Consider the following 15,775-nt stretch of genomic DNA (forward strand, 5'->3'; position numbering starts at 1 on the left):
TATTAGCTTACCCCTTGACTACAAGTGTCACATAAGATCAGTAGGATTCTGCCACATCATTCATCAAAAATCGAAATTGAAATTTATAGTTGGATATCTTATTGTTTATTTTATAGTTGGAGGATCATAATCAGTTGCCTAACCACTTGAAACAGCTATCTTATTGTTGTCTGATAATACTTCCACCCACTCTTGGTGCTTGTTTAGTGATGCAAAGCAGTTCGATTTTGTTTTCCAATTGGATGTTGTTGTTGTTGTTTTCTTTTTCTCTCAAGTCAATTAGGTGATAGTAAAAGATAATTAACAATACGATAATACAAAGAGAAAGAAGAACTATATGGTGAATAAGTATCAAGCCAACAAATACTTGTATTATCCAAATATCTCCAACGCATCAATCCCTGCTACTTAATTAATTAGACTGATTCCATTATCAAGCCTTGTCCTGCTTTTGCTTCTCCTCCTCGTTGCTTTCCTTCTTGGAGGAGACCCGACCGTCGTTGCCGGCGAGCAGACCGTACTTGTCCTTCCTGGTGTAGATGGTGCACTCGAAGCCGAGCGTGACGGCGAGCACACGCTGTATGTAGTTGGCGACTTCGATGGGCGACTTGCCGCCGGCGCAGGTGAGCTCCCTCGGCAGCTGGTTCAAGAACGTGATCTCGTAGACGGGCCTCGGGTTCATGAAGAAGAAGTAAGGATCGAATAGCTTCCACCCCCTGGCGCTGGTGCCGTGGAACATGCTCTGCTTGGTGTTGATGGCCACGGGGACGATGCGGTCGGTGAGCTCGGCGAAGAGGGCGCTGAAGCGCAGCAGGAAGGGCTCGCGGCAGGTGGTTCCCTCGGGGCAGATCACCAGATCCCCCTCCTCCAGCAGCCGCCGGATGTGGGCGGAGTCCTTGTCGCGCTCCCGCGTCAGCGCCACGGTCTTGATGGGCGAGATCAGCTCCGAGAACTTGCTGATGCTGTAGGTGACGCAGCTGATCTTTCGGCGCAGGGCGACGGCGGTGACCACCGGGTCCAGCATCGTGCGGTGGTTGCAGACGAAGAGCACGCCCGGGTGACCCTTCTTGGGCGGCGGCGGCGGCGTGCCCTTCACCACCAGTTTGATGCCCATGAGGCGGTAGTTGTGGAAGACGATGCGCTCCGGCAGGGGAAGGTTGATGTAGACGCGGACTAGCGAGAGGAGGAAGCCGAAGGGAATCCACAGGAATGTGACCAGCGCCACCGTCGGCGCCGGCTTCTGGACGAACCGGCCGTCGTGGAGGATCACCCGGTTCAGTAGCTGGTTCTTCGGAACCGGCTTCTGTTTGCTCATGTGCGGCACCATGTACGCTTCCTGAAAATAAAATAAAAAAATCTGAAATTACTAATTTAACCTTAATGTAATATCTTCATATACGTACACATGCCCTCTATTATGGCGACGTCTCAGTGTTTTTATCATTTGTTCCATAAAAAATACTAATATAATTTGAATTTTCCAACATAAAGCTACAAATTTGAATTACAATCCATAGTCAGTTATAAGATATCAGTGTAAAATTGAGAAGGATTATATGATCAATATATGAAAAAGTAAATCAAGAAGTTATAATTAATCATGATAAAGGAAGACATTGTCTTAATTTCGTAAATTTCGAAATTCAAATTCGTATCCATTTTTACATTTTTTTACTTTATCCACTAATCAACTCAATTATATCAAAAAAAAAAAAAAAATACAGATATCAACTATTGAAACTTAATGTAACTATTGTTTTGGTGGAATAGTTAATAATTTTGTATATACAAAAAAAAAATCGTGAGGAATATAATCAGACCTTGCAAATGGACATGAAATCGAAGTCGGTCTCGCGGTCGCCAATGCCGACGTCCGGCGAGGCCGCTCCGAACTCTCTCTCGACCGCCTTCCTTTTGAGGTCGGCGATGAGCACGCCGGGGCTCTTGACGAAGCCGGTGGCGCGGCCGGACTTGGTGACCTCCAGCTCCGTCCCCAGCACGGCGTCGGCCCCGAGGAACCCCCGCACGAAGGGCTCCACCATCACGGTGGGGTTGGCGGTGACGACGCAGCGCCGGCCGCCGCAGGCGCTGAAGACGCGCCACGTCTCCGGGTGGACGTCGTCGGCGTAGAAGCGCGGGAGGACGGAGCGCGCCACCATCTCGATGTCGCGGAGCCTGAGGCGCGCGAAGGCGATGAACACGAGGGTCTTGATGGCGAGGGACTCGGACAGGAACACGTAGGTGAGGTAGACGAAGGGGACGGAGAGGAGGAGGAGGAGGCCGCGGAGGAGACTGCCGGCCTCCACCGCCACCAGCATGAAGTAAGGGAAGGCGCTGCGCGAGAGGAGCAAGGTGCCGTCGAGATCGGCGGCGACGGAGTGGCCGGACCGCCCCTGAGAGCTGCATTGCTCGATGGACTTGAAGCGAGCGGATCCCATGGCGATCGATCGGTTCGATCTCCGGCGAACTGAATGGATTTGATGGCGGCGAGAGGAGGAGGAGGAGGAGTGCTTTATAGAGAGGCAGTAGGAGCAACTCTGTTGTCGGAGCGAGCTCTGTACAATCTCGTTGGTTCCTTCTCTCGCGGCGGTAGAAGTAACAGCAGCCGCAGCACTGCGTAGGAATACTTCACAGATTAATACTCTCCCAACTATTTGATATATAATTAAAAAAGAAAAAGCAAGTCATTCATTTAATGCATCCTGTTCTGTCACTGGAAGAGCAAGTCATTCGTTTCGTATTGAAAACTTTTTTACTTTAAAAAAAAAATTGGGACAGACATGGCACCTATCTCTTCTCCATTGTGGCCACCCTATCGTTATTTTTGTTACACTTCGAGAGAATGCATTAAGTCGCAACCACTCAACGCACTAGAAAAGGGGAAGGGACGGAGACAGAGAGGATTACTTGGTTGGCACGTAGAAGTAGATTTAGAAACGGAGGCATTCTTAATTATTACTCCACATGCTTCCACGGCCTTGGTCAATACTTCAAGTTATTTTCCGATTATTTTCTGACACAATCGAAATTCCACTCTTCTGTAATCAAAAAAAAAAAAAAAATTTGTCATCCTAACGATTTTACACGGTCGGTCCCACAATCATTTATGAGGAGGTAAATTGAGAAATTGTAGTTGATCACGACAAAAAAGGGTATTACTCGACTTCATCGAAATTCAAACTTATTATTTTTTTTACAAATCTATTCCATTGTAACCAACTTAATTATGTCCCAAGGACTACAATCGAACCACTCAACGCTGAAACATTATGGGCAAAATCGAATCAAAATCACAAGATTTGTTTTGCATATATATCGACCGTACGTAGTCGGTGAAAAACGTATAAACATTTTCTTGAAGGTATATAGCACTGACTAAAGCACTGACTGTTAGACACGGCTCCTTTGTTTGTTCGGTTGGTCACCAGACTCATCATACACAAAGACTAAATAAGGGAAAATGATGCTGGTCACGAGTTAACCAAAAATTCGGCCACTAAATGCGATGGGGCAGTGAACAACAAGGACTTGCGATAAGATCCAAAGGAAGGAAGGACGAACAGATAGAGACATCGGCGTACGTACGTGGCCTCTTAATCGCGGTTAGGTGAGGAGGCTTTGAGTACATTTATTGTAAACAACTGGTCCATTTAATGCATGCACATTATAAAAATGAAGGGAGATGAACGCCTTCAGGCAAGAAATTAATTAAGACTACGAGACAAAGATACATGAAGTGTGAAATGAAATGAGATGGTTAATTCCAACGAGATGAAAACCCAATTCCGTGGATCTACCTCATCGGCACCTATGAATGTGTATATTGCTTTTAGCTAGCGGTGGCTTTAATTCTCTCGTCAGCAAAGCAAATTGATACATGCAAGAAAAGAAAACAGAAAGTTGAATTAACAAACAAAGTACGTACATGGCACTGAATTGAAGATATGAGACATAGCTCTTGAGGTGATGATAACAGATTTGTAGACAAGGAGAGTAAGAATTTGAATGTCGGAGAAGGAAAATTACTTGGATTTACAGGCAAAAGTAAGAAAATTTTGAAAATAATATCCGGGTATTGCATCATGTAACCAATTATAATTTCTCGATTTAGCTCCGCCATTAGTTGTAAAATGGTCGTGCGCTCAAGCCGAAATAATACCTTTTCTATTGTAACTAATTGTAATTTTCCACCTTTTACACCAGAAAATTAAAAGAGATCGAGGCACTTTTTACAGCAGCTGTGCGCATGCATAGTGTTAGCGTTGAGATTGAATTGCGAATTAGTCGAAAACGAACTAATCAATTTGTTTTGAACAAATGCAGCCGACAAAAATTTGCAATTAAAACCAAACATATAAAAAATCGATTAATTTGATAATTAATTGATTGAATCCTCCACGTTCATTGTTCCTGCATCAAGTCGACTGTTAAATTTATTATACTCAATTTGTGAATATCAATCAATTATATGGTATCATTCGACTATTAAATTCACTGTGTGAGACATTTTTTATCACGTATTTGAATTAGTAGTCAATTAATCCTTACATATCAATCAATTGCCACATTAAATCAGTTCAATTTAATCAAATTTTAAAATTTTAAATTGAGATATAATCGAATAAATCGATATAACTGAGGGTTTTTAAAAAAAAAATGAATTAACCTAACTGAATTTTTAAATTAAATTAATTGGATCCATTATTTCAATTAAATCAAAATTTTACACCCTAATCTATCAACAGATCGATCGAGCAGTTAATGAGGCCACAAAATGCTAATAATCAACCGCTCACTAACATGCTTGTAATTAACGAAAGAGCAGCTAGCTAAATGCAACCATTCACAAATTGCTCCAATTAACATCAGTTGAGGTTTAAAGCAGCCGATCATTAATGATGCACTATAGCCCCAGGGCATAATCGAGTTGGTCACCACGTGATAGATTCGTAAAATTGAACAAGGGTTGAATTTCGATGAAGTCGTGGAAATACTCTTCTACGTGGGGGCTAATGGTGTGAGGTCGTCATGGGGATGACGAATTTCATTTTTTACAGAATTAATGATGCACTATAAAATGGAGGTTAAGAGTATTTCAGTATATATTATAGGGACCTATGGATGAGCTAGTCAAGGTCTAAGAAGAGAATATCAATTGGTTGCTCGGTACAAACATTCATTACTTTGCAACTTTGTCCATGATCCTTTTGTGAATTCTAGTTGGTAGAAGTGAGGTGAATCTATAAGAGGTAATGAATGAAGCTATTATGTATTACTTAAGGTAGAAGAAGAAGGTAGTTGTTTAGATTTGGATGAAAGTGTAATAGTTACATTTTTATAAAAAAAAGTGAAATCCGTCACCCCAACGGCCTCACACGGTCGGTCCCACGATCATTTGTGAGGAGGTAAATCGAGAAACTGTAGTTGACCACGACGGAGGAGGACATTGTCTTAGCTTCGCTGAGATTCAAATTCTTGCCTATTTCTACAACTCTGCTTTATCATAACCAACTTAGTTATGCCCCGGGGACAAAATGTAATAGTTACATGATCCAAGAAGGGGTAGCCATAAGAGTGAATATCTCCGCAATGCTAATCTAAATTCAAATTCAGATATCTTGAGGATGTTCAATGCTCAAATGTATTTCAAGTGGCCACCCTAAGAGGAAGAAGAAAAATAAAATTTTAAGATTGTAATGATTGTAACTATACCCTAGAATTATTTTAGCACATAGAGTATTAGATTTTATCCTATTTGATGGACTCACATGCGATTTATGACATATGGATCTATGTCATAAAAGGAGCCAAACTTACTTAGGTGATCTAACTTATATTTATTTATATGGGTAGAATTTGTTAATCTAAACCATTATCATTAATAAACTGATAATGGATGAACTCATATATATAGGGTATAGTCTCCATTGGATTAGGACTTTGACATATCTCTACGCTCCTCATCTTTGAAGAGACTGGCACAGGTATCCTTGTTCTTCTTCCTCTTCCGCAGGATTTCTGATTTTGTGGAAACGGTTCACATAAAGACGATGGCTCCATCATCTATTTCAATTTATGCATTTAATTTCTGGTATAGTTTTGTGATAATACTAGATCCTTGTGCTTGTTTTATTTTATCGAGTTCATCTTGTTTATAATTCATGCGGTTAAGAAATTAAATAAGATTTCCATCGTAGAGTACTACCCCAAATTTCTTTATGTTAAGCAATCATATCATATAATCATCTTAAAAATTTTAGACTAGTTGTGAATGAAAATTTTAGAGGATATTTTCATTGAGTATATATATATATATAGTGTTTGACCTGTTGGATTTGTGGATTAACCACTTGATTTTCTTTTCTTGCTCTAAAATTTATGATTCTATAAATCCTCCACAAGTATTTTAAAATATTTTTAACACTTAATAAGGCTCATAGGCTATTCAAGTACTCATATAGCATATGTAAAAATACAAAGGTGTTTTACCTTCAACTTCAAGCATAATGGACTATTATGAAGATTTAACCTTTATCATGTAAAATATTCATGAAAATTACAAAATATTTTCAACCTTAGAAGTCAATAACAACCAACTCAGGTTAGTTAATGACAAGCTCAATATTAAAGTTAGAATTGTCAAACGGGTCAATCCAAGATGGATTACGAGTTAGACAAACTAACCTACGAGTCTGTCAAAAAATAAAAAAGTATAAAAAATATTAAAAATTTTAAATTTGGATTACAGTTTAAAGGGTCAAGTTAAAAATTTTTAAGTTTAGATTGCGATTCAACCCATTGAGTTTTCTCTTTTACTTTTAAAGTACTTTAAAGAAAAAAATTAAGTTTTCTAACCCACGGACCGACCCACGCGGATCGTTGCCTAAGTGGATCAATCCATCTGAATTCATCTTAAAATGAATTGATAAAATTTCAATCTAATATATTTAAATTATTTGACTGAGTGGATCAATCCGATCCGGTTGTAAATAGGGCTTTTGAGAAGTTAGTGTTGTGGCACTGTTGAGGTCAGCTAGGCTTTTGAAGTCATTGGTAAATATTAGTTTGAAAATGTGGGGTTTACATATGTTTTAATAATAAGAACAGAAGATTTAATTTATATTTACTTTGGAAAGAATTCAAATTCGTAGATTAGAGGAATCTTTCGTCCATTTAATTTTTTATCTTTGCTAAATATTTTTCGGATGAACAATAATAACGCTATTTTTTCTTCTTCTAATTTTGATGTAGATAAATAAACTGCACATAACCAGAGTTTGAAATGGACTTCGACTATTTAAAAAATATCGAATCTTAATCTTTAAAGGTAGCTACGGTTCATAATTCAAAACCATTTTACTATAATTTAAAATTATTTTAAAATAATATTTAAAAATTTTAAAAATTAAAAAAATGAACTTATTTAAATTGTTTATGTATCTCTTTAAAATATAAGAGAATTATAGTCCACATAATTCCATTATTTTTTTATTTTTATTATCTTAGAAAGTAATGTATTATGGGTATTGCCTAGCTTCGCCAGGATTTGAATCCTTGCCCTCTTCTACAACTCTACTACGTCGTAATCAACTCAGCTATGCCCCGGGGGCAATGTATTATACTCTTCTGCAACTCTGCTACGTCGTAACCAACTCAGCTATGCAATGTATTATACTCAGTTCCACGCATAGTGGTAGTTTCTTTGATATCGAATCTTCTATCTCATTCTTTAAAAATGTATTTTTTGTATTATTTTTTAGTTTGTGTCCAATTATCAAGTAATGTTGGTGTTTTGAAGGAGTCGAGAGACAAAGTAGATAATCTTTTGTTTAATATAGTACCTTCAGAACTAAATATTTATTCCACAACAACGGTTGATACTAGATAAATTAGAAATTTATTTGCTATGATAAAGAGAATAAAAGAACTCTGAGTGTTATGCGACCACTATCGTAAAATATTAAAATTTATTTCACTATCAATTTCACTGAAATATAAAAGTTGTCAAATAAAGTTATTATTTGGAACTTAAGGATTTTCGTGGAGATTTCTTTAGTTCTCATAATAAAAATTTTATTTCATTAGTTTTTGACATCGAATAAAAAATAATTATTCTTGAGGCTCGTTTGTACAATGGAATTTCATAGAAGACATCAGATATCACCAAATGCAGTGAAGCCATCTCTAGATTTAACTGAATAAAATTAATTCAAAATAGAAGATAATACTTTAATAATAACTAAACGAAAGTATAAATAGTCTTAAAATCTTAACGATACAAAAGACGAAAATAACTCTAATATAATAATAAAATTATTTGAAACCTCTAAAAAGATTTTAAATGATATTTTTTAATCTAAAATTGGATCCTTATGGGTTACACTTGATAATCAATTATAGATATCTAAACAAGCTTCGATTTAATACTCAAAGCTAAAATCCCTTACATCAATTTTAAATTATTAGTAATATTAATATTTTATGTTTCAAGTGTATTATCTTCTAATTTATATTAAACTATAATATTTATAAATAGCATATAGATTATTTTTAGTATTTTATACTATAAAAGCAAGATCAAATCTTTAATAATGGAATTAAAACATAACTAATATTTTATGTAACATATTTAATTTTAATCTATCAGTAATCATGAACATATTAAAAATATTTTTTTATTTTATTTTCTGAAATAAAAAATTTATTTATAATATATTTATTTAAAAATAAAATTATATTATAAAAATTCCTTATAACTAAATGAGAAGTAGATAATAAATATTATATAGTTATTCAATTACATCATTAAATATTTTTAAAATTTTATAAATATTATTATATATATTTTCTTTATGAAAAAATAAATATATTAATATTATTAATATTTTATTAAAAATAAATATAATAATTCTCTATATAAAAATAAATCTTATAATAATTTAAATATTGAATTTCAATGTATTGATATTTCATGTGAAATTTTTTAAGTCTCATTTTATTAATATGATTAAATCTAAGATATCAACATAAATAAAAAATAATAATTTTAATCGATCTAATTTAATTTTTAAAGTTCTTAATTCATCTTCAACATATAAATATAAAATATTATATACATGACGAATATGAAAAAATAAATCACTAATAATAGTAAGTTAACATATAATTTTAAATTCTTTGATACTTGTAATATATTAGAATTAATATTATTAAATGATATTAAAAATATTTTATAAGGTAATTCATATTTTAAAATTAAGTCTATCAATTGGGATATGTCATGAGTGGTTCGTCAAAAACTCGATACACTAATAAATTTTTTTGGATTGACCAAGAGTTGTCAAACCAATGATAAGTTACACTCATTTAAAGACGAGTTTATCAATGGTCATTCCAGATATTAGAATATAAAAATACTTTATTATTTAATTTATTAAATTATTAAATTAATTATTCTTATCGAACTATTTTTTAATTGTAAGAGTGAGTATAGTTTAAGGAACATATTTAACAGTCGGGTTAAATGATTATTGGTAAAAATCCTCAAATATATATTTAGATCTAAAATTAAAAGAAAATATTAGATAAAAATAAATCTAATTAATGATTCTCTTAATTTTATATTAAAATATTTAATATATTAAAATTAGTATTATTAAATGATATTAAAAATATTTTATAAGTTAATTTATATTTTAAATTTAAGCATATCAATTAGGACATGTTTTGAGTGGTTCGTAAAAAATTCAATATGCTAACAAATATTTTGGATTGACCAAGAGCTGTCAAATCAACGATAAGTTACACTCATATAAAAATGAATTTATCAGTGATTACTCCAAATATCAAAATATAAATACTTTATTATTTAATTTATTAAATTATTTAATTAATTATTTTTCTTATCTAACTATTTTTTTAATTGTATGAGTGAGTATAGTTCAAGAAACATGTTTAACAGTCAGATTAAGTGATTATTGATAAAAATTCTCAAATATACATTTAGGCTTAAAACTAAAGGAAAATATTTGATAAAAATAAATGTAGCTAATGATTTTCTTAATTTAATATTAAAATATTTAAATCAACTAGAATTGATACATCTATTATTCAATAAAAATTTAGATAGTTGTATTTTTGATCGTTCAACTCCAAACTCAATTGCGTTCTTCAATTCGATGTGTTGCTTCAGTGCCCCACAATCATCACTCGATTATAATTTATAAGAGGTCTTGCAATACTTATATTATACACGTATTTCTCTAAGCGCAAGATTAATTTTCTTAAAATTTTTAGTAAAAATAGATAATTTTAAAGATAGAGTATTCTGAACTTTAGAAGTTTCAATACTTTCTTGCAACTCAACTATAAGAGGTTGCTAGGTTCATCAATAATAAATTAAATATTGTCGAGATCTAAATTTGAAATTGTTATTTATTTGCCTTATCCAAAACTAAGATAAGCTTTCTTCTATTTGAATTGAATAATTAAAATTAAAAATAATCGAAATTTAAGAATTAAGGGATAAAAGGAGAGAAGTTGATATACAAATAATGAACTGAATAGTCTTTTTATAGAATTTAGAGAATAATGATTAATTAATTATAGTTATTGATAAAAAATAATTAAATAATTTTAACTGTTTAAAAAAACTTGCATATGTTAAAATCCAACTATAATAATAAAAAAAACTACTTGAACTGCCGGTTCATAATGTTTTGGACTTGAATCGTAATTTGATTATGACCTATTTACACATGTCGAAGTAATGTCTTCCTTCGTCGTGATCAATTACAGCTTCTTGATTTATCTCTTCACAAATAACCGTGAGATTGATTGTGTAGAGCCGTTGGGATGACGAATTTCAACTTTGCTAAAGGGATTCAGTCAGGTCTGGACAAAATCCGTGGTCACGGCTACAATAGAGACTGGGAGAAGAGATAATGCGTAGTCAACCAGATTATGCCTGAGGTAAGCATCAACGGCGAGTTCACAGTTCGAAGGGCAGCACTTGTGGTTACGAATGCTTTCTGTTTCTGGCATGGTATTTTGATGGCCCAACCAAATGTTGAGCTCCATTCTTAGTCTTCGTTCCTCCATTCCCATCTAATGGTTTCCAGTGAGATGAGCTGCTACTCTTCTTCTTCTTCTTCTTCTTCTAGCTCTTTTGATTTTCACCTTCAGATCGTTCGAAAGGACCTCTAGAAAGTTTGTGTTCCAATTTCATCTCACCAACAAGCAGCTCGTTGTTTCAACAAACAACGAAGGTGCCTTAGAAACTCGATATCAGTCTATTGTGGTTAATTAGTTTCTTTTTGGGCGCTAGCTCTATATGTTCAAGGACATTAGCAAGACTGTTGTTTGTGGTAAACTTGAGCAATTGTCACTGGTGCATCTGCAACAATAATGTCTGTTATTTCCTCTCGGCTAGCTGCAACAAATAGAGCCAGGAATTTATGTGAAACTCTAACCAATGGATGCCTTTATGCCCAACTTTAAAACATGTTCGTCAGAGAACAAGCTGCCTTTATGTTTTTAATAATTAGTTACTCGTATTGAGAATATTCAGGTTATTGGTTGGCAGTTTTTTAGATCAACTGAAAATTGGTCGTTTTGGGGTTGGCAATTCAAAAACCCAAGTTGTATTGTTGGAAAGTTGTATTCTTATAAAGGAAGCATGCTTATAAGTTCAAACACAAAGAGTTAGGTTTTTTTTAGTAATCTAGATATCCAACTTTTACAACTCGATTAATTCTAGGGATGAACGATCGACCCTATGAAAGTTTTTTAATAATCATCAAAGTAAATCGAAAAGTACAAATGGATCATGATGGATAATCCAAAGTCATAAGTTTTTAAACTTCCTCAAGTGTAATGTGTCATGAGTAAAATTTGAACTTTTGTCGTTTAGAGAGCTCATCTCATCTTTTACCATCACATCATAATCCCGAAGAAAGGGAATGAGCAACTCAAAGAGATAATATAGCAACTTCATTCATGTAGCTTGTAATTATGAAGAAGATTAGAAAGAGGGTGAGTTTCAGTCTCCTTGTTTTGAAGTTGAAGTCGTTTGTCATTGTTTGTGGAGGAAGGAATTAGGAGGAAAAGATGAGAGAGAGAGAGAGAGAGGAAGGAAAGCCTTTATGGGTCATCTTAGTCACTCATCTTCATTGCTCGCGAAGGAAGGATCCGACTAATCGCATTAACTTTTTGGTGACTGATGAGTTAGGATTTTTATGCACTTTATCGATTCAATTTTAATTTTTTTCATGAAAATAAATTACTTAATGATTTGATTTAATTATATTTATGATATATTACATAATTGGATGGTTGATGATAATTTCTATGATTTAATGGTTAATTTTACATTAATTAAATTTGATTTATTATAGGACTCAAATTGAACCAAGATCAAGCTTAACCGTGATCGAATCGAGCTAAGATTGACCCAATTGATTGATCCAACCTCATGAATCAAACTCAAGTGCGATTAGGATGGAACCTATGCAAACTGGAGCCAATTTAGAGCTAAATTGAGTGAATTTGGTTGAAACAAGCTAACTCGGATCGGACTGAGGTCAACCGAACCAACTGCTATAGTAACCTAGCTTTAACGAGAAAGCTACAGTAGCAAAAATCGCGGTTACTATAGCAGCACTATAGCGCCATCTTCTTCCACCTGCTGTTCTTCGTTTTAACTTGAAAGAAGCTCGAATTTCTTCCTTCCAAAGCAATTTTCGGATTCCAGAGGACGACTACAAGCTGAGATGGGCATCAAGCGCGGTCGAGATCGTGCGGTAAGGGTTTTGCCAGCGTCTCGATTCCGCCACTGATACCAGCTGAGTTCGTCGAATACAACCTAATCGGAACAACCAAATTCATTCAGAGGGGTTCTTTGAAGGTTCTTGAGGGGTTCTGAACATTCAATTGCAAGCGATTTGGAGGATTTAGCTGGATTTCATTTAATCTGTTTTGGTTTTGTTTGGAGGAGTTCTTGAGGGTTTCGGGCACTTCTCTGATTTGCTCCGATTTTAGATCAGTTCGAGCTTGGATTGGGAGTCTTTCTACTGGGATTTTTGATCGTAGATTGGATCTTATGTGACGGCAAGATTGAAATCGATTTGGAGGGGAATCTGAGTGTTTCAGTTATCTGATTTCATTTCTGTTTTTACTGTAGTTTTGTTTCTATCAATTTCGTTTCTGAACAATTGATACTCTTGATTGTTGAATTCACTTTGCTTGGTTAATTCATCATGTTTGTATGAGTTGTCCTGGTTTGTTTGTGTAATGGTCCTAATTCTTGCTAGCATTTCTTCTTGTTTCAAGCTGTTCAACTGTTCCATGCCATTTGGTAGTGCACTGTTCCATGCCATTTGAATTTCGAGTATCAGCTTGTGAAGTTTGATAGGTTTAAGCATTGGTCTACGGCTAGCTAAGCAAGATTGGATAGTTACATTTCATATTTGGTTAGCAAGTTGGATTCGTTTCTTTAAAACCCAATTTGATGTTAGCCTAGTTTTTGTTTTTTGTATTTCTCTAATTGCATTACATTTCAAGCTTTTCACTTCATTGCGTTGATGATTTTTAGAGCTTTGCGTTAGGGTTTCATAATCATTAGTTTTGAGTTCTAAATCCCTACAATCGGTTTTACTCATTGAAATTGAATTGAATTGCATCTTTAGGTTTGCTTTGATACCTTGGTTTAATAGTTTCATCTTTAGATTAGTAAATTGCATTCTTCATTTATTCACTGATTTTGAATTGCATTTCATTTGAGAACATCGACAAATCCAAAACCCATTTCATTTACAAAGAAAATCCAAAAAGAACGACACGCAAGCTCAATTTACATAATTTTCTATTAGTTCTAAAAAAAATACGACTCGAGGCCCCTATACTTCGTTTGTTTTGTATTCCTTGTAGATTTTTGATAATTAAATCAATTTGAAATCCTAATCGTGACATATCAATTTTAGGGTTATCAGTGACTGAGATAAGCACGATTCAGTAGGTATCAATTGATGGAAACATGAATCTACAACATAGTATTTTAATTTGTAGGAATACAAAATCAGATTCATGCAAAAGATTTAGTTTTATCAAGATTTTATAGCAAAATAAACAAAAGCAATCGATGGCACAAAATTAAATAGAACTTGATTGCAGCGGAAATGACATCGTCTCAGTGTCATTTGCTAAATCTGAAGATCCTGCATAATGGACGAATCTTATTTCATAGGGTGTTAGTCGTATTCTTCTCGCCAACGGGAGGCATGAAGCTGTTAGAATACTTAATCCTACGTGAACCACATCCTATATATAGTGGTAAATTCAATTATGTTATCAGCCAATCATTAATAATATAATGGATTAATAGATTTCACACATGTAAATCCACATCTAATAATTCAAACTCGTAAATACTTTAATTAGATCACTTTATCGGGTTTGAACCAATATGTCATTATTGAGTATGTTATTAAATCAACATGTAAACCCACCAACAAGGAAGTTAAGTCCAACAATCTTCCATTTGAGTTGTATGTGATTCTATATATAACACACAACTAGAATTCCTTATTTGAGCTCAAAATGCCATAAGTTGTAAAACAATCTTGTCCATTAATTTCATTGATATAGACTAAAGCGGTCATAATTAATATAACTATAATAAGCCTTAATAATAATCACAATATTAATGATATAGATTAGATGTCGATGATGTATAATATGAGAATTACATGAAAAATGATCTATACATGCTAATTCTCAACTGATTCTCTTGATGACCCAAAGAGGTTTTAATCATATTTGTAAATACTTTATGCTAAACTACAATAACAAATCATGATCTAAAATTTATGATTCCAAAAGGAATCCAATATCATATTTACAAATATTATATGCTAAATAATAATAGTAAATCATAATAACTTTATTCAGAGTGTCAAATGAAATATACACACATATCAGAAAACTTAAGTTTGTACGATAACAAAATACATGTGTTTATCAACATACAACATTAAACAGTAAATACAAACTATCATTAAATGAGTACTTCATCCATATAAAGGTCCCATACTCATCACATAATGATGAAAAATTTTAGTTGGCAATGCCTTGGTAAATGGATCCACCAACATTGAGTATGTCTGAATATGCTCTACAAATATTTGATCACTCTGGATTCTCTCTTTGAACGTCACATACTTTATATCGACGTATTTTGACTTTGATAAATTGCGATTGTTTTTAACATAAAGTTCTACAATTTTATTATCACATTAATCCTCAATGGTCTATCAATGTCATCAACGATCTGCAACGCTGTAATGTAGTTCTATAGTCAAATCTCATGATTGAATGCTTTATAGCAATCTATTGACTCTGCCTTCATAGCAGAAGCAGCTGTTAGCAGTGCTTAATGCTTTTCCACGAAATAACCCCTCCAACAAGCATATAGATATAGTTTGAAGTGGACATTCTGCTATCTAAACATCCAGCAAAATCAGAGTCTGAATATCCAATCACCTTCAAGTGATTAAACCTCCGATACGTGAGTATAAATCCTTTGATTTTCAGCAAATATCACATAACTTTCTTTATTGCTTTTAGTGATCTAGTCTAGGGTTACTTAAGTATTTGCCTAATATCCCTACCATATATGCAATATTCGGATGCATATAGACTTATGCATATATGAGGTTCCCCACAGCTGAAGCATAAAGGAGTTTATGTATTTCTTTTATCTCAAGTTCAAGTCATGAAC

General features: G+C 34.0%; 1 protein-coding gene across 1 annotated transcript; it reads right to left on the minus strand.

Moving 5' to 3' along the window:
* Positions 1-312: 312 nt before the first annotated feature.
* On the minus strand, positions 313-2,595 carry LOC141829242 (glycerol-3-phosphate 2-O-acyltransferase 6-like). Its single transcript, XM_074716668.1, has 2 exons — positions 1,821-2,595; positions 313-1,336 (listed from the first exon to the last, which is right to left on the minus strand). Exons 1-2 carry the CDS (start codon positions 2,436-2,438, stop codon positions 434-436), a joined length of 1,521 nt encoding a protein of 506 aa, XP_074572769.1. The 5' UTR covers positions 2,439-2,595; the 3' UTR covers positions 313-433.
* Between the last annotated feature and the right edge of the window lie 13,180 nt (positions 2,596-15,775).

Source organism: Curcuma longa, chromosome 5 (assembly GCF_044706935.1).
Source record: "Curcuma longa cultivar G26 ecotype Majalengka, Jawa Barat chromosome 5, ITB_CL_G26_1.1, whole genome shotgun sequence".
Classification (NCBI taxonomy): domain Eukaryota; kingdom Viridiplantae; phylum Streptophyta; class Magnoliopsida; order Zingiberales; family Zingiberaceae; genus Curcuma; species Curcuma longa.

Bases quoted from the DNA above. Each gene is read 5' to 3' on its own strand.
- LOC141829242 (XM_074716668.1), bottom strand. From the start codon at position 2,438: ATGGGATCCGCTCGCTTCAAGTCCATCGAGCAATGCAGCTCTCAGGGG. The intron at 1,337-1,820 runs GTCTGATTATAT...TTTTATTTTCAG, and splicing joins ATTTCATGTCCATTTGCAAG to GAAGCGTACATGGTGCCGCA.